The sequence below is a fragment of the Onthophagus taurus genome, chromosome 10 (assembly GCF_036711975.1).
Source record: "Onthophagus taurus isolate NC chromosome 10, IU_Otau_3.0, whole genome shotgun sequence".
Classification (NCBI taxonomy): Eukaryota; Metazoa; Arthropoda; class Insecta; order Coleoptera; family Scarabaeidae; genus Onthophagus; species Onthophagus taurus.
The window spans coordinates 3,582,009-3,606,153 of NC_091975.1; the positions used below are offsets into that span (position 1 = coordinate 3,582,009).

The 24,145-nt window shown below is 33.3% G+C and overlaps 2 protein-coding genes, 1 long non-coding RNA gene and 1 other non-coding gene across 6 annotated transcripts; 2 read left to right on the forward strand and 2 right to left on the reverse strand.

Moving 5' to 3' along the window:
* Positions 1-145: 145 nt before the first annotated feature.
* On the reverse strand, positions 146-19,973 carry LOC111428097 (acetylcholine receptor subunit alpha-like). Its single transcript, XM_023063495.2, has 11 exons — positions 19,794-19,973; positions 9,912-10,011; positions 8,077-8,216; positions 5,066-5,110; positions 4,896-5,005; positions 4,036-4,216; positions 3,578-3,693; positions 3,304-3,472; positions 2,438-2,574; positions 1,804-2,377; positions 146-1,741 (listed from the first exon to the last, which is right to left on the reverse strand). The coding sequence occupies exons 2-11, from the start codon at positions 9,958-9,960 to the stop codon at positions 1,541-1,543; spliced, it is 1,722 nt and encodes a 573-aa protein (XP_022919263.1). The 5' UTR covers positions 9,961-10,011; positions 19,794-19,973; the 3' UTR covers positions 146-1,540.
* LOC111428098 (Ada2a-containing complex component 3) lies at positions 1,598-23,475 on the forward strand. 3 transcript variants are annotated; one of them, XM_071199664.1, is made up of 7 exons: positions 1,598-1,679; positions 8,886-8,916; positions 21,421-21,501; positions 21,589-21,729; positions 21,785-21,982; positions 22,033-22,303; positions 22,707-23,475. In XM_071199664.1, the coding sequence occupies exons 3-7, from the start codon at positions 21,424-21,426 to the stop codon at positions 23,339-23,341; spliced, it is 1,323 nt and encodes a 440-aa protein (XP_071055765.1). In that variant the 5' UTR covers positions 1,598-1,679; positions 8,886-8,916; positions 21,421-21,423; the 3' UTR covers positions 23,342-23,475. The 3 variants fall into 3 exon arrangements, with proteins under 3 accessions (XP_071055765.1, XP_071055764.1, XP_022919264.1); XM_071199663.1 differs by lacking the exon at positions 1,598-1,679 and adding an exon at positions 2,504-2,581; XM_023063496.2 differs by lacking the exons at positions 1,598-1,679; positions 8,886-8,916 and adding an exon at positions 21,155-21,244.
* On the forward strand, positions 3,176-3,257 carry TRNAL-AAG (transfer RNA leucine (anticodon AAG)). The gene has a single exon. It is a non-coding gene; the product is annotated as a tRNA-Leu (tRNA).
* On the reverse strand, positions 20,627-21,179 carry LOC139431646 (uncharacterized). The gene is made up of 3 exons (XR_011641701.1): positions 21,088-21,179; positions 20,836-21,013; positions 20,627-20,742 (listed from the first exon to the last, which is right to left on the reverse strand). It is a non-coding gene; the product is annotated as an uncharacterized lncRNA (long non-coding RNA).
* Positions 23,476-24,145: the final 670 nt, after the last annotated feature.

A 24,145-nucleotide genomic window follows, 5' to 3' on the forward strand; every position in this document is an offset into this window, starting at 1 on the left:
AAAAAGATTATGATGTATTTTTTTAAAAAATTGTTTATTTATTAATTTACAGGATATTTTCATAGCTTAACTTATATTCTCACTCGTACAACAGCGTTCTTTAAGTTTATTTAGTCTTAAATGGTAAATAAAATGATTTAACAAAAACAATTCAATTTTTTATTAATTTGTTCGCTAATAAACATTTTTCACATCGATTTTAAGAGGATTTCGTTTAAAAATAAATCACGAAAAAAATAGTTCCTTGGTCCTAAACATTTTTTATTATCAAAAAAAATTTTGGTTTCGATATTTTTCTCTCTATTTATCAGCTATCTACACGACACATATTTTCTTTTATTAGTATTTTAAGTAATACCCTAAAATCTGTGAGCAACGTCGAATTTTTAACGCGAATTTCAAGTTGCGTTTATTGAAAAATGAAAAATGAAGAAAAAAATTGATATGTTATTTTAACAAGAATGTTTTTATAAAACGCAAAATAAATTCGCGTTAATTTATTTTATTTATTTACGTAAATATTATATTTTTAGTGCTGAAACTTAACAATTTACATACATTTTTTTTTGTTATTTTAGAAAATTGAGCTTTATTTTATTTTGTTGCAATATAAGCAAATTTTTTTCCAATTTCTTAATAAAATCTATTTTTTTTTTCATTCGTTTGATCGCTATATTCAAACAAAAATTAACAATTAACAAATTGATTATAAATTTAATTTTAAATTAATTAGCGCCATCTATTATTTAAAATCAATAACATTAAAAAAATTAATTTCCTCTTTTTAAAAAATTATTTAACGAATATATTTAGTTTTCAAGTAATCAATTAAATAATATATTAAAAATTAATTAATTAATTAACTATGAATAATTGTTTAATGTGTCAATTTTGAAAATATGACCTATTGTGTGGGATGTTTTAAAAATGTTTAAAATCCGTATAATAATCAATAATAATCGTTTTCAACAATAAAAACGATTAAAAGAATACTTTTCCTTCATTTAATGTACGTTAAATATAAATTAGTTATAAATTGAATTTTAAATTAATTAGCGCCATCTATTATATAAAATCTATACCATTAATAAAAATTAATTTCTTTTTAAATAATTATTTAACGCATATATTTAGTTTTTAAGCAATCATTTAAATAATATATTAAAAAATTGCAAATTAATTAATTAATTAATAATTTTTTAATGCCAATTTTGAAAATATGACGTATTGTGATGTAGCGATCAAAACATAACCTTTAAAATGTTTAAAATCTTTACAATAATCAATAATCGTTTTCAACAATAAAAACGATCAAAAGAATACTTTTCCTTCATTTAATGTAAGTATACATAATTACAGATCAATTCCTTTTTCGGTTGGTTAAAAACGTTTTGTTTTGCCGCATTATTAATTAGTTAATTTTTTAAAATTTATTCTATATAAATATTTATATGGCAGATTTTATTTGTTATTACTTCTTCGTTTTACATTTTTACGTTTTTTCAAACTCCAAAACAAACTAAACAGGAAGACTTATTTTTTATAGGTTATTTTGTGGTGCCAAATGGGGTTTTGCAGTCGAAGCAATCTCCGAAAGGTGAACATCTATTGGAACCCTGTCATCGTACAACGTTGGAGCTTGAAGAATTATCCCCGCTGTCCCAACAAGAACTGCTAAGGTAAATATCCAAAGAAATAAACGATCTAAAACCATCGCTACATATTTCCAATCTTCTTTCACCTAATTGAAAGAAATTAAATTATTAAATTAAGTTTATTATAAAAGTGGTAATTAAAATTTACCCTTGTAGAGTCTTCTTCCCTCCTAGTATGATCAGCAATGAATCTAACACCATCAATAGCTTTATGAACTTCCGGACAATGATGCCATGGATGATCCCCTTTGCAACCATCACCATCTATAGTTCCAGAATTCCCTGAGAAATTCCCAGATATATCCCCATTATTTATATTCCCAGCTAATTCACTTCCTAAATCTTCTCCTAAAACTTCGTTTAAATGTCCAAGGGTAACACCTGGAGGTGGTGTTCCATGGATTCTACAACCACTTAAAGCGCCTGGCTCCAATTCTCTCGGTGTTAATTCATCTCTAGAACTAGCGCTTGGAAATAACCCCGACGGATCATCACCGAGAATCATTTCGTTCGGATCGGGATAAAGATGATCTCTCAACTCCAAACCGTTACAAGTTCGCACCATTACTCGATGACTTCTCCTATCAAGTTGATAGTGAGGCCTTCGCATTACTAGGAGTCGCGGCAGAATATGAATGAAGACGCGTCGCACCCACGGTGCCATTGTATGAGTTTGTGGTGACCGGAAATGGACATTTAATACAACGACGGTAACGCATATGCTAAAGGGAAAATCGTTTTTATAATTTTATTAAGTTAGAAATTTTTATTGAGTTTTTTACCTAAATGTGTCTAAAATCATGGTAAACAATACAAATTTTCCTAAAAGTGGCACCACCAGTGACGTAGGCGGGATGATTTCGGCCAATAATAGGAAGAACACTGTGAGCGACAGCAGAATGGAGATTGATAAACTTACCTAAAACGTTTATACATATAATAAAGATATGATAATAGGAATTTTTAACTTGTATTTTAAGTAGAATTTATGTTCCCCAAGGTATTCAGAATCGATTCGACGATTGCGAACGTATTTCCAGGTTCCAATAAAATGGGGAAATTCCTTAAGTTCCTCAGAGTTAGGGTCAAAAATCACGAATTGTTTCGTTTAATAGAATAATAAATTAATGTCTCAACTTGGCTTTTAGTACAAATAGGAATTTTGGTGTTATACATTATATAACTGTGTAACTTAAGTTCTAAATACTTAATAATTCTAACTAGTCAAATACATTAGCTTTTGAAAACCCTCTAATTACATATATGAAAAAGTAAGTAGATAGGGTTAATAGTTATTTAACCAACAAGTGTAAAAAAACGCTTTTCATTAATCGCCTTCATTAATACACTTGTTGGTTAAATAACTATTAAGTAGCTGTTTAGTTTTTATTGTGTCGGGTTGGTTGAGGTATCTTAGGTGTTATATACATGAACTCGTATTGAAGGGTAAATTATTAAAATGAAATGTTTATATGATATATAAAAAAAAATAAGTGGGTGGAATTGATAGCTTTAGGCAAGGTAGCGTGGCCGAGCGGTCTAAGGCGCTGGTTTAAGGCACCAGTCTCTTCGGAGGCGTGGGTTCGAATCCCACCGCTGCCAAGTTTTTTTATTTATGTTTTTTTTTTAAATAAAATTTTTGTCTTACTTTTTCTCCACTGTCTGAAGGTAAATAGAACACAAGTACGGTGAGGAACGAGATGCCCATACAAGGTATGATCAGGTTGACGGTGTAAAATAGTGTTTTCCGCCTCATTGTGATGTTGAACGTGATGTCCAAGTAGGGTTCGTCGCAACATGTATAATATTTTTCATTCCTAGCGGGGAAAAAACGTTAAGATTGAGATTATGAAAAATTCCGAAAAGGATTCTTGATTGACGACCGCGCGATTATTAAATTCCTGCGCATCGCATGTTATTACCTAACGGCCGGTACCTCGAGGATGTCCCATTCCACGGACGTGTAGAATGCCGAGAGATCGACGCCGATATCCACCACGTTCGTACCTTTCACCTCATCGACGTGTCTCAGATCTACCTAATAAAATGAGAAAAAAGAATATTTTTGAATCATTATAAATTATTGTAGTGTAGAAAAAATTCGTTAAAGTAGTTCAGTTAAATTGACAACGGGACAGTTCGATACTGTTTTGTCGTAATGGACTTTCAAAGTTAATTTTGGTAATGGACTAGAGGTAACTTGCATCAATAAACAACCGAGTCGGATAAATCCATTTGGGTGCAAACGATTTCAACTAGGTTTATTCGGTGTTTATTCATTTATGAAATGTTACAAAATTTATTTTGTTTATTTTTTTTTTAAGGACACATCTATTTTTTAAATTTAGTTCCTATTAATTTTTCATTTTGATTTTTTTACCTGAAATCCATCGTAAGTCCACGATCCGAATTTCATAACGCAGGTTTGCTCGTCGAATGGAAAATATTCGACGTCAATTTCGCAGGAAGACTTGTAGATCGCGGGCGGTTTCCATTCAACCCTTCCCGTATAATTTAAAGTTGCCTTCGTGGCTAAAGTTACTTCAAAATTACCATCAGCACTAAAAATAAAAAGTTATCATTATACAGTAAAACCTCGATATAACGAACCTCGTTAGAACTGACTTTGGATATATTAATATTATATATTTAATCTAATTCGTCGTATTTGTTTCTTAATAAGGATCAATTCAGATTTTTTTAAAAATTATAAAGCTGTTCTTTTTTTAACATTAATGGATAGAACAATAAAAATCCTTTAAAATGACATCAAACTCGACATATTTATCTCCAACCGTTATCGAAATATCTTAATTTTTAGCAAAGAAAATGGCGATTATTTGACATTTGACAGTTTCTAACCTAACTTTTTTTATTTTTTAACCCAAATATGTCATTTTTGATATCAAATTAAAGCATTTTTGATTGTTATTAAGATCATTTCAATATTTATCAAAAAATCGTTATATTTAATTTTGACAATTGATAGTTTCTAACCTAACTTTTTTATTTTTAATTCCAAATATATCGTGTTTGGTATCAAATGAAAGCATTTTTGATTCTTATTAAGATTCCTAAGATATATTTTCTAGTTCTAGTGCTAGTATTAACTCTAGTTTTAGTTGTTAGTCTGCAAAATTTTTGATATAACCGACTTTTGGCTATAATGGACACTCCCTTCACCGTATTAATCCGTTATATCGAGGTTTTACTGTATTTCAAAAAAAGTTATTTTTTCACTTGTTGTAAAGGACGATATCCGGTCTCCAAATGTGATCGGATGGCACATGAAGCATCTCGACTCCCCCGTATTCTTTCGGATCCCATTTGAGTTTGTAATCGTACCAAGACTACCGAAAAATCATTAAAAATAATTTTAAATAATAATAATTTGAAATAAAATTATTTACCTGTTCCACCCAAAGATTCGTAGTCATAATTTGATTTTTCAAGTTCTGAAACAAACAAAAATCTTTTTTAACGATTTTTCGCTTAAAATTCAGAATGCAATTGAGTTGTAACTCTCTCGATATTAAACGTATTTGAAACGGAGACGACAGTTGGCGTTCAACCGAGAAGTATAAATGGTATAAATGCAAATTTGCGCCAGACCGAAAGAGAGACGACATAATTCACTTCCGGTTACTAGTGATCTCCTCGAATTCGGAAATACGGAAATCACAAACACCATGAATATTCAACAATACAACAACTGAGTTGTAACGACATTGAGGCGAATACAAAGATTTTTTTGCGTTTTTTAATATTGTCAATCTTAATTTTAATTAAAGCATGAAATTCGATTTTACCTAAGTAATCAATTTTAATTTGTACAAAATGATAAATGAGGTGCTGGAATCTAATTAATTAAAATTAATCGTGCCGACAGCTGTTGTGTGTTGGTTGTGTTAACAAGATTGATAAGTTGTTGAGCAAACGTTTAACTAAATCGGCATAATTAGAAGTTAACCAAATTGATGAAATGAAAGTGAATTAATTTATTTAACGGTATTATTTTTTATTTTGATAAATCCATAAAAGTATTCTCTACGAGCGACCAATTGTAGGATCTTGAGATTTTTCTCATAAAAGACGTGATGGTCGTTCCGGGAGCGATACGACCATTTGAAGACCTCCCCCATGCGACATGTTTTATTAAAAAAGCGACGGTTTAGCGCGAGAACGTGCCATGATATCAACACCAACCCCCAGCGGTGACGGTAATTTGACGAAATATTAATGCCCCGCAGCAACATAACGTAGTTTTCGGCTCATTCCCCTCGTTACCCATCGCTTTTGTGTCCACAAATGGACAATAAATTACTTTATCTTTATTTTATGATTGAAATTAAATCGATTTAATATACAAAATGTGTAACGAACTGAAGTTAGATGTAGAATAGAAGAAATAGTTGAACTTGTCTGTATCTTTACAAAAACTACTAAAGCGCCAAACTTATACTTTGAGCAACCTATTACATCAGATTCTATCTCTAAACTAAAACTGGTACTTCATAGCTAGATCAAGTGGGTAATTTGGGGTGAATAATCACTTAGACAGAGACCCAAGCTGCCTAATTTACATCCCTGCACCATCTATAAATCCAAGTTTGACCCCTTCGGTTATATTTATCACCCCATATGTTTGTCACACGCAACAATTGTGATGAATAGAGACGGGGGTGCGCTCCGATGACCCATTTTGTGCAATCCTCACGCATCGATTCAATTCCATTACCGCAGAATCCTTTGGGAATCCTTCGAAACGTGATAATTAATGCCCCAAGTGAATTTCTCTTTATTAAATTGATGCAGGTAAAAGATTCTATTGTCTAAAAGGTCTTATTTTGAAGAAATGAGAGATATAGAATAAGACCTAATAACTTGTTCTTGTTTTAGCCCGGTATAGAATCCATACAAAATGTAGTACTTGATGCAACGCCTCTTTAAAGAAGGTTTTGATCAAGGAAAATTTTGTGAGACATTGATGAAACTACCCAATTTAATGAATGTTGGATAATCGAATTCTGAAGTGGAATTTGGTGCGGCCCCTCATTATTCATGATTAGCACGAGAGTATCTCAGGCAAAAACTTTTTAATCGATAAATTGGCAGACGCGGATGTATTAAATAGTTTAAATTAACTCCCTTGGGGTTATTTAATTTATTTCATCGATTCATATCAAATTGAATTGAAATAACTGTAAAAAGCGCGACAACGGAATAGTATATGTATTCAAATCGGTAAAATCTAGTAAAATCGTTATCCGGAATAAATTTACGTGCATCGTGAAGACAACCGTGGCACCAAAACGAGTTCACAGGTGTTTCGAGAGGTGCTCGGTGGCCCCCCGATTTGCAAATTAACGTCCGGGGAAGCGTGCCAAACGGCGATAAACCGATCGGCACCATTTCCCTAGTAAATCGAAAATTTATATAGCTCCCCATCCACAAAAACCCTTTTTAGGCCAGGTTTTCCACCTTTTCAATGAATCGATTTTGATGTTACGTTCTCAATAACATTACAAATCAACAAGACATTATTTTATTTATTATCAAATTTGTTTAAATCCCATACATTTCTCTACGTATATCTATGTATGTCGCTCCGAGCGCAACCACACTCTCGCATTTACATACCTTTTGCGGTTTTTGTTCACGATAAACCCGCCCCGACCACCGTTCCACGCTTGGAAAGCTCGGGAAAGCTTCACTGGCATCTTTATTAGGTAGTATTAGTGTCTCTTTCCGGTTGTCTACCGAAATATTTCAGTTATGTACATTTATTTCATGAAATAATCTTTTCAGAAAGAATTTTTATATTAACTTGAGTCAATATCTTGTTTTCACCAAATAATTTGAAACCCTTGGTTTCAGTTTAAGTCCCTTTTATTCCTTTGTTAACTTTACATTACCAAAACATTTATAAACCCCCTTTTGTTATTTCTAACAGAAACAACCCCTTAGCTTAGAGTTTCAACCTCATTGTTTCCTTGTTTGTAATGTTTTAAAAAAAGATGAAGTCAAAATTAACTAAAATATTTTATTTTAGATGTTATCGACAATTTAATAGCATTGATTTTTGATTTAATGAGCTTAGTTTCGCTTCAAAACATTTTCCTTTAAACTTCACTCGGGAACTATAAATTGAGTTAACCATCAAACTGTGCAAGTTTCACATCGCGTGCTCACCATCCCTTTAATTAAATCAAACCATCATAAACTTCTCATCAACGGCGTAAACGCGCTAAAGCATTAATTGATTTTTGAAATTTTCCAAAGAAATTTTTGCACAAAGTTTTCCAGGAAGATTGCAGTGTGGAGGTCATTTTTCATAAAGGGCTTCGTCGTAAATCAAAGTTTTTCCATTAAAGTCTATCCTTACTTCAAAGAAAGAAGTAAAAAAGAACGAGGTACTTACGACGTCGATGAGCTGGGAGAGTTTTAGTTTTATTTTGACGGTTAAAGCATCTGTAACGTTGACCACGGGCCTCACCAGTTTGTTGTAATTTGAAAGAAGGTCGTCGTAAAGACGTTTCGCGTCTGGGTTTCCTGAACATCCTACAAAAAAAAATTAAAGTATTAATGAAATGTTTTTTATTTTTTATTTTGAAGTTGAATAGAACTCAAATAAGTTTCATAAATTTTTAAAACTAAACTTAACCATAAAGTCAATTGAGACAAGCTAGTAAATAACCGGAGCATAAGTAATTTAACCGGAAAACTTTCAACGAAGACTCCGCGAACGCGTCCATAATTTATCTGAATTGTTCGCCCCTTTCTCGGCATTTTGTCCATTAAGTCGTCCTCGCGGCGTTGTGAGCATCACAGAAACTGTAAATTTCCACCTCGAAACTCCTTTCTCAGTGGGAAAGTTTCGAAATTTTTCGTAGTAACTGAAAAATATTTTCGAAAAATACTTGAAGTAAGTAACCGATATCGGTAATTTCAGGACGCAGATATCCGGTTTCTTCCTGGATAAACCGACCGAGTTACCGTTATCCTGCCGCAAGCAGGAAGTTTAATCTCCTTAGCTATGGCAACGTCGCCAAACCCACCCATTTCCTCCTCTTAAAGGTCCCCCCTTCGTCAGTTTGGTCGTTAACGGACTATCTAGAGATGAACGTCTTTCACCCTATCATTTTCCTATACCAGATACACACTTAATGATAATTGAAAATTAATTACATCTTTAATTTTAATATTGTAATATATTTTTTTTCTTTGCAGATCCTTTGGATTATTTTGCAAAAATTGTTGGGTAAGTTACAAACTTAAATGATTACAACGCTTATTATCTGCTTTAATGGGTTAGTGATCCCAACAGGGTGGTCGGTAATTGGGTTTCGGTCACGAGTACTTTGTCGAGTGCGTGAGATAATTTAATTTTACGACTCCCCAACGGTTCCAGTCACGAAATGGGACCTCACTCGAAGAGTTTACGTGAAGTGTTCACGAGATGGCGTTAATTTACTTGTTTAAAATAACAAGAATTGTTGTTAAAGAAGAAACCCTTAATGAACCACGGTTTATTAACTTCCCGGTGTTCAAGTTTATAGGAGTAATTTCGCGACGGAATTCAAAGACTTTGAAACAATTTCAATTTTTCTTTGGGTTATTAAAATTTAGTTTTAAAGAAGATCTGCGTGAGTAGAACTAAATAGCGTTTAGTACAATGTTCTTTAACGTACGGAATGAAACGGAAATAACAGAATAGGGAAGGTAGCATGATTCTGTTCGTGTAGGGGAGGTGGGGTATAAAAGAGGGTTTAAAACGCAAAGCAGCAGTTCGCGTTTTACGTCCAACACTAAAATTATTATTGAGCCCGTTTTAATTCGCGTACCGCCGCCGTATGTAAATTACCATTGCACTTAAGAGGGCGTTAGCATTGGCCCCCCCTGACATGGAAAACGTTGGAAAACTCGACTGCAGTTCCGCATCGTGATTAAACTCAAAAAAAAACGAAAATTTAAACATACAATTTCCGGTTGAGGTATCTAATTTGATATCTGATATTTTATTTTTTCAAATTACAAAGAAAAAAATATTGATCTTTCTTTTCGAGAACAATACAACGTTTCGCATCCTTTAACCTAGGAAGAACTATGACGATTTAATTTTTCATTTTGCGGGTCGCGATCTCCCCGTTGTTAACCTGAATTCGCCGAGGATTTTCCCCATTAAGTGAAATAGCTAAAGCCGCCCCCCTTGCCTCGTTTAGATAGTTTAAAAATAAAAAATGAAATATATCGTACCTGATATTAATACGAGGACTATCCACATAATACCGACGAGGCTCTTCATTCTGAGCACATTTTTCGCTCATGTCATTACGATGACGTCGACGTACAGCATCTGAAACGGAAGAAAAGAATTAATTAGGTCTTTTTCGTATACACAAAAACAAGTAATAAACTTTGTAATAGAAGAAAATCTGCGAAATGGTAATTATGGCTTTATAACTCTTCCCAAAGTTGATAAACCGGACGATAAGTTTGTGTTTGGAGAAATTTAGCAATTGAGGGGGGAAGTTGGCTCATTAAACTCCTAACTTCCAACTTTGCGGCGAGTTGAATAAATCACTATTAAAGGAGAACAATTAAAATATTATGACGTTTTCAATTTGAACTTTTTTTGTATAATTTTCATCCAGATCTATTAATTATATCACCTTTATGTGATCGATAGCTTGTTGTGTACCGCCGCCACCGATGTTGTATATTCTTACGATGTAACGTCGATATTTACAAATATATTTATTTCTTCGTTGTGAAGGGCAATTTATTAAATTAAACAACTTTCTTCTGTTCTTAATTTTAGTTAAATTTTATTTAAGAGACGACGATGACGACCGGTAACAATTTGTTCTAAAACTAACTGATCAACTCGATCTAATAGAGACGACTAACTTAATGTGACTTGACTTTTCGACTGCTCTTAGTGAAGTGCCTTTTCGGCTTAACCCCCCTGTTCCTAGTGAACTCTGTTTTTACAGCAGTGCTTCCCACGCAAAATATCATATAACTAAGTATGTTTCCATCTGGTTCTTGATATACGCAGAGACAAGGAGAATAGGTATTCGATTGTTACTCTTTCTTCCTCAGAGTCATTGTTAGCAGAGTCTGCGTGACTAGTTACACTACTTCGTCTAACATATCGCGAAACAACTCTGTTGCTGGGAGTAGAGGATGGTTCGATGGTTTGGTTGACTCTAACGCACACGTTCGGTATCATGCCGCAACAATGCTTTTTATTTTTATTACAAAAACATTTCTGATATAGCTTATACCCTACGTAAAACACCAAAACGGCGGCCAATAAGTATGCTACTAATGATGTTGGGGTGACATAATACGAAATAGAATTTTTTTTATGAATATCTGTAGCTAACTTTTCTATGTCGTCCAGTTTATGACTGGCGATATTCAATTCAGGAATGTGCTTTCCTACTTTTCTATAGTTTTCGTTTATTAGTACTGTCGATACATTTATTTCGTGTGTTCTTATTTTTTCGCAACAGTCATCACTTATGTTAAAGGGTGGAATAAAATCGCTGTACATTTCAAATTCCAGGACATTGCCGTGTGGTAATAACATAATTGACGACCCGTAAGCTTTGCACTGTCTTGCAAGCGTGACACTACCGCAATCCCTTAATGTTACATCTACTGGTTTTTTATTGTTTGTGCATGAAATCGTTAAAGTTTCTGTACGGGGAACTGCAAATAACCAAGTATTGCTGGTTGTTAGTTGTATAAATCTTAAAACAAGAGGTGTATTCACTGTCATTCATCTTTTCTTTCCAGCTGAGCTTCGAAGTAAAATCCAAGGGAAGCAACATCCATTCGGTGAGTCGTTTTCAATTTTATTAGTTTACCAAAACACATCGGGATTATTCGCGATTTGAACAGTGTAATTTTGCCAGATAAAAACTTATATAATATTTAGAATATTTATATAATATTTAATATTTAGAATCGGGCATTTCGACAACCGCATTCAGCCAGTCACAAACTTTCGATTGAGATATAAAACATTAAAATCCGTCAAACCGTTCTCTAATTATAGTCGATTTAGTTAAAATTATTTTTTTTATATTGGGGGCTAGACTTTCTTTTGCAGGAAGTGTTAAACATTGAAATTCGATTAGTGCGTTTTATTTTAATAAAATGTAAGTTTTATTTGAAATGTTTCGAGAAAACAAGTAATTTTTTTATTGGAAGGTTGAGTTTTAAAACCAAAAAACGATTTAAAACCGCTTCGCCCCGACGTCTTTACATTTTTTGTTTATTCAACTCCAGTATTCCTTCTTCCAACAATAAATTAAGGAGGGGATGTTTGGATGTTGATCGCTAATAACGAGTTTTAGTTAATGTGCGGGCATTTAAGGGTGATAAAGCAGTTTAGAAAAATAAAACTTATTACTTGAATTAAGCGATAAATACGTGTTATATTTGTGCTAAGTGTTAAGTGATATTAGTGATGTGATATAGTTGAGATCATCGAATTGCTATTTTATGGATGTTAAAAGGTATCGTATTAATTCATTTTTTTTGTCACAATAAATTAATTTATCTTTTCTTTCCAGCTGAGCTTCGAAGTAAAATCCAAGGGAAGCAACATCTATTCGGTGAGTCGTTTTCAATTTTATTAGTTTACCAAAACATATCGGGATTATTCGCGATTTGAACGGTGTAATTTTGCTTGATAAAAAGTTCTATAATATTTAGAATATTTATATAATATTTAATATTTAGAATCGGGCATTTCGACAACCGCATTCAGCCAGTCACAAACTTTCGATTGAGATATAAAACATTAAAATCCGTCAAACCGTTCTCTAATTATAGTCGATTTAGTTTAAATTAATTTTTTTATATTGGGGGCTAGACTTTCTTTTGCAGGAAGTGTTAAACATTGAAATTCGATTAGTGCGTTTTATTTTAATAAAATGTAAGTTTTATTTGAAATGTTTCCAGAAAACAAGTAATTTTTTTATTGGAAGGTTGAGTTTTAAAACCAAAAAACGATTTAAAACCGCTTCGCCCCGACGTCTTTACATTTTTTGTTTATTCAACTCCAGTATTCCTTCTTCCAACAATAAATTAAGGAGGGGATGTTTGGATGTTGATCGCTAATAACGAGTTTTAGTTAATGTGCGGGCATTTAAGGGTGATAAAGCAGTTTAGAAAAATAAAACTTATTACTTGAATTAAGCGATAAATACGTGTTATATTTGTGCTAAGTGTTAAGTGATATTAGTGATGTGATATAGTTGAGATCATCGGATTGCTATTTTATGGATGTTAAAAGGTATCGTATTAATTCATTTTTTTTGTCACAATAAATTAATTTATCTTTTCTTTCCAGCTGAGCTTCGAAGTAAAATCCAAGGGAAGCAACATCCATTCGGTAAGTCGTTTTCAATTTTATTAATTGACCAAAACATATCGGAAAAATTCGCGATTTAAACGGTGTAATTTTGCCAGATAAAAACTTACATATATTGTTGTGTACCGCCGCCACCGATGTTGTATATTCTTACGATGTAACGTCGATATTAACGAATATATTTATTTCTTCGTTGTGAAGGGCAATTTATTAAATTAAACAACTTTCTTCTGTTCTTAATTTTAGTTAAATTTTATTTAAGAGACGACGATGACGAACGGTAACAATTTGTTCTAAAACTAACTGATCTACTCGATCTAATAGAGACGACTAACTTAATGTGACTTGACTTTTCGACTGCTCTTAGTGAAGTGCCTTTTCGGCTTAACCCCCCTGTTCCTAGTGAACTCTGTTTTTACAGCAGTGCTTCCCACGCAAAATATCATATAACTAAGTATGTTTCCATCTGGTTCTTGATATACGCAGAGACAAGGAGAATTTGGGGTTGTTCCCATCTGGTTCCGTCCCCTGATATATTTATTATTCACACATGTCTCTGGTGGTTATTTGGTTTTTAGTTACAGAATCATTACTTTTGATACCTACATTATTATATTATAAACTTATTATATTCCTATTATTATAAAGATAGATACTACGTGAGCAGCACTACGTAAACGGGTGGTACCACAACAAGCTGATAAACAGATATAATTAAAAGATAAATAAAAGATCATTCAATATGTTATATTCTTGAGTTCTTTAAATATATCTATTTAAATAAGATCTTTTAGGATTTATATTTTTTGTATCTTTTCGTTAAAATCTTTACGACCACTTCAATTGAAAACGCCGTCCTCTCGTTAAAACCAGTTCGATTTATTGCGCACTTTTAGAGTGGAACCGACGGAACCAAAAAAAAGAACCGTTAAAGAAGCCTTTTCGGTTTTTCGGAATTGGCGGCTCTTTTAATAGATTTCATTCGTGAAAACGAAGCCGTTCAAACGATCCTAGAGCCACCTACTCAGGGGGTTTACGTGCTGCCATCGATTTGTTTTTGACTTTAAAACGTTATTTACGACCTTATAATTTACTCGAACGCCCAGGTGTAAGAATCACGACCTCGCTAAATCAACTCCTTATATTTTTTTACTTGAACCTATAATTTTCTTTAACCCTTCCAAAACGTTATTATGAGAATATCTTTTAAAATGAGTACAAAGACGTTTTGTTTCGTGAATTTTTTTTGAGATAACATCGTCGTGTGCTCCTATTAAAGATATTTTTGTTTTTGATAAGATGGCATCGAGGAAATTAAGAAAAAATAAAAATAAATGCTTTTTATTGGAAGAAGAAAATTTGTACATAGATCACGGAGAAATACTTCCGGCGTTGTAAACAATCGAACGAATTACAAAAAAAAAAGAAAGTCTGGGTGGAGTCCCATAGGGGTAACGGGCAATTTATCATTTTCTTTAGCGGTGAGGGAGGGGTGAAAGCAGCTGGGGGTTAGATTCGGTAAACACTGGTGCAAATTTCCACTTTTCTATCTGGGTCAGGTCCTCTCGCGTTGTTACACCCTGACAGGTCGCGAAGATCGCCCCGGCCTTGACAGTTTCAACCCCCCCCCGAAGATCCCCGACTTTCAACCCCTCTCCCCTCTTAGCTCTCTAGAGAGATTGTCGTCTAAAACGTCCTTTTACCATCTATTCGTTCGAGAGAGTGGAATTTTAATTATTACATATACAGGCTGGTACTTTAATTTTAAAATTTTTGATTTTTATTCAAATTTTTGCCTCACTGCAATAAATCGATTAAAACGTATCCAGTACCAAGTTTCTCCTCGGTGTACACAATTTGAATATAAATCCGCTTTCGACGTTTTATTTCCCCAACCTTTCCAGCGTAACCACAAATTGATTTTTATCAGTTCGTTTATTGTTTTTGATTTTTAATAGAAAAGAAGAATTCACTTTTACAATATTGGAAATCTAATCAATCAATTTTTTTCGCCCCTTTGTTCCTCGTCGATTCCGAAACTTCTAAGCCAATTGGTGGCCGCAAATAAATTTTTAAAAGCCCCCAAAGGGACGTAGATTGATGCAACCCCCGGGAAAGGGAGAACCTCATACATCATCCAAACCCCGAACAATTTGTAATCATCATCAATCGATCGTTTTCGATAAACTGGACCATCCCCAGTTAACACGCCTTTTTATTATGACTTTTTTAATTTTTTTCTACCCTTACATTCATTTGGGATGTATTTCGTTGTTATCCTCCCTTGGGATAAAACGTTTTCGAAACGGTGGAAAGGATGTGCTCAGGTGGAGTTGTATTGAAGTGGATTTCGGAACGAAAAACTCATTTTAAGTTTACAGCAGAGATACGTAGACCGGGCAAAAGTTGTTGATACTTAAATATAGGATAAGAATACATAAATTTTAGTTTAAATTCAAATTAGTGTATATGAAAGAGAAAGACCGTGAAAGAGATATTTAGAAAGGGGTAGTTACGCGTTATAATTGCCTTGGAAACTTGAACGTAAGGAGAAGAGAGAGGTAAAGCTTCTGCATTGTTATCTTTAATGACCCCTAAAGAAAGGATCTTGCACGTTTGACTTCAACTAGGTTAAAAGCTACAATAATTGGAGGAACTATTCATCAACTTGATGTAAAGATAATTTTAGTTAAAATTCTCAACAAAGATATGATTTGTTTAACCCAAATTTATACGATTAATTCCACGATAATTAAATAATCTAAGAGACACTCACTAGAGATTCTCCACCTGATGCACACCAAATAATCAAATTTAATTCGTACCCTAACATTTAATAATTGGGAGTTATAAGCTTAACTCAAACAGCTTTATGTTAACTAAATTATAAATTTAACAAAGATATTAACAAAAAAAAAGGATAATAAAAGATATTGAGAGTAAAAGGAGAGGGAGAGAGTTGCTCGGTCTCTTAGCAACGGTGAGAGCGATGGTAGAAGTGCCAATCGATGCAGGGAGTCGTCGACAATGGGAAAGTGCGAAAACTCACGGAAAACTCATCCGGAAAAAGATCACATTAATTGAATTAAAGATGGGACACCTCCCCCGAATGATGCTCCGTTTTGAAACAAAAATTCGTTATTACGTGTTATTATCTTTATATCCTACAGTAAAAAAAAAGATATAAAAAGTTGCGTTTTTGTCACATCGTTCCCATTTTCTGGCACCTTTTTAGGTTCTATTTCATCTACTATGTAGGGTTTTACACCCCCGCCTTTACTACCTAGAAGGGGACATTTATCGACATTTCTACAGTTCTATAAAAGCACAATGACACAATGATGGCGTTCTTTTGTGCTGAGATGTCCAACGGGTTTCGATAAAAATCAACACGACATTCGACCTTTCTTTTTTTTCGTTAAAAAAATCAATTAATTCTTGTTAATAGATTAATTTTATAGAGCGATTTTAATGCTAAATAAGCTAAGTCCAGTATGAGGATGTTAAATAGCAGACTCAGAGGAACACAGCTGAAGAGGACTACTACTTAGAGATCATGAAACGGAAATTATATATGCAAGAGATTGAATATCAAAACATAATTTGAATCGACGAAATCTCTGGAAGAACATCAATGTCAGATTGACAATAACCTATAATAATAAACCAAGTTATGTAGAAGCTGTAGAAGCTTTAGAGAATTTAAAATGCCATTTAAAAGTCCAGCAGATGAATATATTTTCAAAGATACCGGGAAATCTGAATTAATGGGTTCATTTGGAAATCTAGTTCGATAATGCGAGAGCAAGATACAGATATTGAAGAGAAAATCAATGCGAAGTTGAATCATACCTCTTTAGGCATCCCAAATAACGATGAAAGAGATTCATCTTAAGCTTCTTGAGTTAATTTAATCTTGTAATGGTGTTTTTGCAGCATGATATCCAGATACAGAGGCGTTATGTACATTTTATTTTCAAAACTATTAAGTTGACCAACCTTTCTTTTAGTGGCAGTGATTAAATGTTGAAAACCGTGTTGAAAGCCGCCGTGAACAAATAATTCTAAAAATCTAACGAATCATACTGATTGTAATCGAAGGGCGTTACAAATTTTGAATACGAAATGGATTCGAGGGTACTCAGGAAGGAAATGATTTCAATTTCACGAGAAGGCGGCTTTAACAATCTCCACGGTAATTTATACTTTTCCAAGTGGTTCAGTTTAAAATTTTTCTTTCTCTTTTAAAACGATGATAACCTTAAAATTCGGGAAGTAAGTAAATCACCCGAGCCGTTAACTGCATTTTGGGGGTTATTCTGGAAACGTGGATGTCAGCTTTGCGCTAAGAGGATTACTCGAAATACTGGACGATGGTCAAAAAAGAGCTAAAATTAATGTTGGAACATACATTTTCCGAACATACGTACTTTATCGAAAACGTAATTCGCGCGATTGTAATTTAAAAACGTTGACGCAGATAAATCTCCGTTTAAAGTTCTTGAAAGTTACACTTTATTTGAGGTTAACCGTGTATAACAAACCGGAACTTTCCGTCTGTCTAGTAAAGTTTCCGTCGGAATAAATTCACGTCAAAGTCAAATACTTAAAATTATTGTTTCCTTTATCGAAATTAATAAAAATGAAGTTAACAAAAAAAAGAATGGTTGAATTTTCTGCAGTGCAGAGATTTGTCCGAAAAATTTTTCTTGGCACCAAATTCAAACATGAAAATAAAAGTGCCTTGCGATTGATGGCCACATAGACACCTCTGTGACTCTTCTCTCCACCAAAAAAACATTAAAAACTGTGAAAGGGTTTATTTACGATGAGGCATTTACGATAGGTACTGTTTAAAGTCATGGTTTTTTTATTTTCTCTCAATTCAGCAATAAAAAACGATGAATACAGAGAATACTCGAACATCTCGTTTCTCTTACGGTTCGACCGCAAAGTGCACTCAGTGTGCTTTTACGAGCCCCCGAGCACATCACATTGAGGAACCGGCCAAAGAATTTCCTACTGGGACATACCCCTAAAGGGGAAAATAAATAAAGTAAAATAGAGAATCGTTGGGGAAATCGAAAGGTTGGGTTTTAAAATGAAACTTAAAAGCAACAAGTAAAAAAAAAACATTTCACAAACATTTAACTCAACTCAAACGTTGAATAAAAATAATTTTAATAAAATATAACCAACTCAACTCCGTTCATTCGAGGTTAAAGTTTTCGATGCAGATAACGACATAACGTGTTTAACGTAGTTTCAGTCACGTATTGTACGAGTTCATAAACCGGAAATGACAAAAAAATATATATTTGCCCGAATTTAGACGGGAAGTCGTAACTCGTCGTGGAAAGGACGGCTTTTCCGCAGTTCCCGTGACAAGGGCCTCCCCGGAGCACTTTTTTTACGGCCAGAAACTTTTTCTTAGAACCTACACGTCCTCGGGGACTTGTAAAACGTAACAATGACGGATGTGACAACGGAAAAATTCTGCCGTTTTGCATAGGGAATTCTTTTTTTTTCGATTTCATTCAAAAATTATAATTAAAAAATACCTCGAAAATTATACCTTATCAATATGGTACAAATTCCTCGTTTTCTATCCAATCAAGTAGACTGGGAGAACTAATAGACTGAAACGGCAAAAAAATGTGGAGAAGAAATGAAGGAAATAGATAAAGTAGTGAGAATTAGGATTTGAGAGTTGAAGTAGTTGGGGGTCAGAATAACAAGGAACAAGAATTGTATATTAAGTCAATAAGAATGATAAATACTAATATGGGAATAGTAGAAAAACAATCTGTCAAGATGTAATGTTGTATTTGATGCACGGAGGGATAAAGAGAACACCTTAGTTATGACTACGATGTGTTTGTAATGTTTCAAACTGGCAGAAGAGATAAGGTCAGCGTAAATGATTTAGGAATGACAAGATGTGATAAGGAAATATGATTGGATGATGTCCCTCCTCATCATGAGAAGAAGATGGAAGATGTCTTTATCATGAGGAAGACATGGTCGGTTTGTGGCCAATTACTGTTACAGGAACCTTTCTTTTATCCGTTCGTACCACGTCTCACTTAAGTCTTTTGATCTTTACAAATCCTCTCATCAAATTTCGTTCACCACACATCTCATTTTGCAATTGCCTGTTTGCTTAGACCAACTTCAAATATACAAAAAAATGCAAAATTATGTTCAACAGTAAACTTGGCTCTACATTATTCTTAGTTGAAATTAATTTCAATTACTGCGTTATTAACAAAACAATGAGTCTCCATCGAATTACTCCACAAATGAATGGGTTAATTAAAGTGCTCCAAAAAGTTTTAAACATATCGAACTAAACGTATTGGTAAGAATACCTCGCACAACTCGAGTCCTCTCGAGTATCGTAACGAGCTTAATATAAATTAAGAAACCAATCCATCGCAGAATACGCATCCAAGTTTGTGACAACTTTTCCAAATGACAGCTTTTTGAGAAACGTCAAATTTTAAGAAATGTCCAAAATTAATGTTTACACAGAATTATTAAAAATACACAAAACAATAAAGGATTTCTTTGTCTTTTCCGCAAGGCCCAAAAAATGTAAAGCAAAACCTCATTATTATCCAACGTAACCTAAAAATTAACAAAACAAAAAATGTCAAACAAAAAATGACTATAATTTTTTTACCTCCTCGATATTATTACGTAATAACGCAAACGTAACACATTAATACAATAAAAAAACTTACATAAAACGAAAGACTCTCTCTATTACCTTCCTGTTTCAAGTTACTTAAAGAACTCGGTGGAACAACAACAACAACAGCACCAAACAGCGGGCGTTTTCTCGTTTCGTGGGGCTTTTGCGGTCACGTGTGGTCTTCGCGACGCCGCTACCACCACCGTTCGCATCCGGTTTCGTTCGCGCGTCCGGAACGTCTGAATAAGGTTGCTGGAAAACCCCATCGGTGCTGAAAACGGAAGACGACGCCCTCTGTACGCGCATGACACGTCCTGAAGTTGATTCCACCCTGTTTTAAGAGGTAAAAAAATAAGTATCTAAGGATATTGTTACAAGAAGTTGTAACAAGTTGTAAGTTGTAGGGGGATTTGATTGATGGAGTGACCTTTACTCAAGTTATACTTTTAGGATCTTGACTCAAATACAAAGTGATTTAAGTACCTAAATAAGGGGGTTGAAATGTTTTAATTAATATAGAATCGGTGATACATATCCTTTTTTGACCTAGTTTGAAATACAATGCGATCAAAGACAACGCGCCTCTAAAGGGTAGTAAACCATGAGATCCACCGATGGCACTCCATTTATCGATTTAGGCCGTTTTCCTCTCCATTTGGTTCTGAAATCATCCAAAGACAATTCCCTTGAAAGGGGAGAATCTCTTTCATCATTGGGTGGATTTCACAATGACTATAGAAAGATATCAAACGATTTCTTTTAGGAAATGATAATCAATTTCCATATACAGACACTTTCCTGATCAACTTGGCGAGAAAGCAATATTCTTGTAAATAGTTGGACGCTGCCCAAAAAGTTGCGGTTTTGAAAAGATAAAACACATTTTCGTTATAAACATCTTTATTTTAATCCATTTATATTGTATAAACTAAAAAATATATATTTAATTTATTTTTTATGTTTATATCTCTACGGATTTGTAATTGTCCCCATATAACCTAAAAATATATAAATAAATATAATATAAATATATAAAAAAACCCATAGAAATATTATTAACTAAAAATAACTTATTTAACTAACGATAATACCTTATTTTCTTCTTTAAAACCTCAATCGTTTAAATCAAGACATAAAAATATCAACAAATACACCAAATTGCACAATATAAGCAGCGACATTCTTTCTTCGCTTTATTTCTTTGAAATTCGCCCCAAAAATGAACCCGACCCAATAAATCAACTATTCAAATCGAAATTTGACGTTCAACTTGAAATAAATAAAATAATTAAGTTACCTAGACACTAATTTTAATTAATAATAATAAATTTCAAATAATTTACCGCCACGTTTTGGTATACAACCTCGTTACAAGCGATCGTTAAGAGATGGCGCTTGAAAAGTTGACTAAACTAAATGCTGACGCTCTCCGCCGTGTATTTGTTGTTGTGCGAAAAACGCTAAAAAGACGGAAAACCGTTAATCCGGTGCCCCAAATACGTGAGTATCATCGAAAATCGCGAAATCATTTCGAAAATATCGATCGAAATGGCCACGTCCCGGTACCATTTCCGTTTACGCGAACAGGAACAGGAAACCTCTCCAAGATTTCAAGATGGAGATGTTCCTGTTATTGAGACGTTTTAAAATATATAAAATGATCCCGTTCTTTTTAGAATATGATAAAAATCACCGATGGAGACAGCAATTTTTTATTATCTGAAGGTATCGCGTTAGAAGATACCGATATCTTACCGGTAAGTAATGAATTAAAAATAAAAATCGTTTTTTAGGTTATGTTGTTGTCATAACCTCAAAATTTTTTGTTTGTTATTATTTTAAAGATTGAATTCGCCCCAAGAGGATTAATTACCGCAACTTCCGTAAATGAATTAGGTAAACAGTTATTAAAAGCCTCTGGAGATGGAGATCTTGAACAAATTCAAATGCTTATGTCGAAAGGCGCACCATTCACAGCCGATTGGGTACTTTTATAGAAATTATTGATCAAAATACATAATAAAATCTTTATTTATAAAGTTAGGAACAAGCCCTTTACATTTAGCAGCACAAAACAATCACCTTGAAGTATGTGAAGTTCTTTTAAAAGCAGGAATTTCTAGAGATGCTCGCACCAAAGTCGATCGAACTCCTTTACACATCGCAGCATATGAGGGCCATATAGACATCGTTGATTGTCTCTTAAAAAGTGGCGCAGATTGTGATAGTCGTGATATGGTAAATTAAAAAAGATTTTTAAATTAAATCTTTAATTTTCAAATTTATAGCTTCAAAACACCCCATTACATTGGGCAGCACAAAACGGTCATGCCGAAATAGCTGCTATGTTAATTAGATACGGAGCATCAACCAATTTAACTAATAAATTTGAATTAACACCTATAGATTTAGCTGGACAAATTAATCGGCAAGATATCGTCAATATAATTCAAATTGCAATTCGTGATCCATTAATAGCTACTCAACATTTACAATTAGAAATGACCGATAGTAATGAAACTGTTGATTTAACAGGGCAAGATATCGAAATACCAATTCGTAAGTTATTAATAAAGTCCCTAGATTATCAAAGTATCGCGGTTCTTGAAGCCTGTGTATTCGAAATATTTGAGCCAAAATGGCGATTTGACAGCTTGTCAGTGCATGTTACCGATTATTTACAAAAATAATGCCGTCTTGTTGCCTTTAGAGTTGCAAAAATAGTAGTAAGAAGGACTTTCAACTCTTCAGAGTGTTACGAGAAAAAAAAGAAACGAAATTTGGCGTAATTTTATTAACAGAACGACATGGTTTTAAGTTTCCCGCTTGATTTTTCGGGCCAAAATGGCGGCAAGCCGCCGATAATCTAGGGACTTTAATTTTAGAATAGCGCCATCTTTTGGATGAATTATTTATGAATTGTATTTGACAATGTCAATGTTTAAACAAGATCAATTTTTAGCTGAAACTGTATTATTAGAAGAAGTGGATAGTGAAAATTCACTAGATCCTGAAATAAAATTACCTGAAGAAGCTACACCAATCAATCAAGATCCTCTAACAGAATCAATGAAGTATCTTCAAGAACATGGTATAACCATGCTCCCAAACGATGATACAAACATTTTATCGGCTGTAATGGAAACGGGGCACTCGGTAGTATTAACGGATGTGGGTAAACAAGTTTTAAATTCAATAAAAGAAGAGCCTCCGGTTATAATAACAAAAAAGCAACAAGAAAAACCAACGAAAGAAAACTCGTTAACTCCGATTAAAGTGAAAAAAGTGATTACGATAACTCCCGCTGAATTTTTAGCGATGACAAACACCGGACAATTAAATAATGTATCAAAACAAACAAATTTGGTTCAAATATCAAAAAATAATAATGTGAAAAGGGTGGTTATGAAGAAGAGTAAAGTGTTTCCCATGAATTCGTTAGGAAAAGTTGATTCCGGATCGGATTTGGAACGTGTTAAGAAACAATTAGCGGATGCTTTAAGAACGATTGAAATGTACAAAGTGAAATTGAGAAAAAAGGAAGCGGAAGTTGAGAATTATAAGATGCAATTAAAATTGATTTTGGATTCGCAGTAATGTTTAGGTTATGTTATAAAGAGAATTAATTTTTTATTTTGGAATGATGATATTTATTTGTTATTAGAATGAAGTTGTTTATTTTTGTATAAAGTGCCTCAAAAGAATAAATAAATTTGTTATCTTTATATAAATTAATGTTTTTTTTTTTCGTTTACAAGAAAAATAGTATATTATAGGAGTATATAATGAGGGCATAATTAACCTGAAAGAATAATAGCTATATTATATGAGTAGAATACTATACTTTCTCCATGACGACTGTTGAAATTGATTCCATGTACATATTTATGTTTATAACTTTTGAATAAAGTTTAAACGTCAATGTGACAAATTCAATGTCACCAACTTCCCAATTTGTCAATTTTATGAAACGTCATAAAATTTATACTTGAAAGTTATAAAAGTATAAATTCTAGTATGCATTTGCACTATCCCACATAAAATGCAACATAGCTTAATAGTACAGGCATTGGGTAGTTTTGCAAAGGAAAAGTTTTGCTTGAAAAAGGTGACATCCTTGTGTTCAATAAAAATATACAACATCTAACTCGCATCGCGCGATATCGCGTGTCTGGCAATTCACTATATGTTTAAAATCTTCAAGGCTAAAGACATTTTTCATCGCATTACAACATATCGCAAAAAAACCTTGTAAATCCCCATCAACAACCTATAAATACCAAATTCTTGATTCCATTCGTGTTTAACACTTTACGAAATGAAGATTATTACGTGTTTAGTTATTTTTTTAACTCTCTTTGTCTTTATATCGACAAATGGTAAGATTTTTAATGCAAATTA

Excerpts from the sequence above, each read along its gene's own strand:
- LOC111428097 (XM_023063495.2), bottom strand. The coding sequence starts at position 9,960 with ATGAAGAGCCTCGTCGGTATTATGTGGATAGTCCTCGTATTAATATCA. Across the intron at positions 4,217-4,895 it reads GATATCGTCCTTTACAACAA|TGCTGATGGTAATTTTGAAG; the intron begins GTGAAAAAATAA and ends TTTTATTTTTAG. Across the intron at positions 3,473-3,577 it reads CTCGAGGTACCGGCCGTTAG|GAATGAAAAATATTATACAT; the intron begins GTAATAACATGC and ends TTTCCCCGCTAG.
- LOC111428098 (XM_071199664.1), top strand. The coding sequence starts at position 21,424 with ATGATAAAAATCACCGATGGAGACAGCAATTTTTTATTATCTGAAGGT. Across the intron at positions 21,502-21,588 it reads AAGATACCGATATCTTACCG|ATTGAATTCGCCCCAAGAGG; the intron begins GTAAGTAATGAA and ends ATTATTTTAAAG. Across the intron at positions 22,304-22,706 it reads AGATATCGAAATACCAATTC|CTGAAACTGTATTATTAGAA; the intron begins GTAAGTTATTAA and ends ATCAATTTTTAG.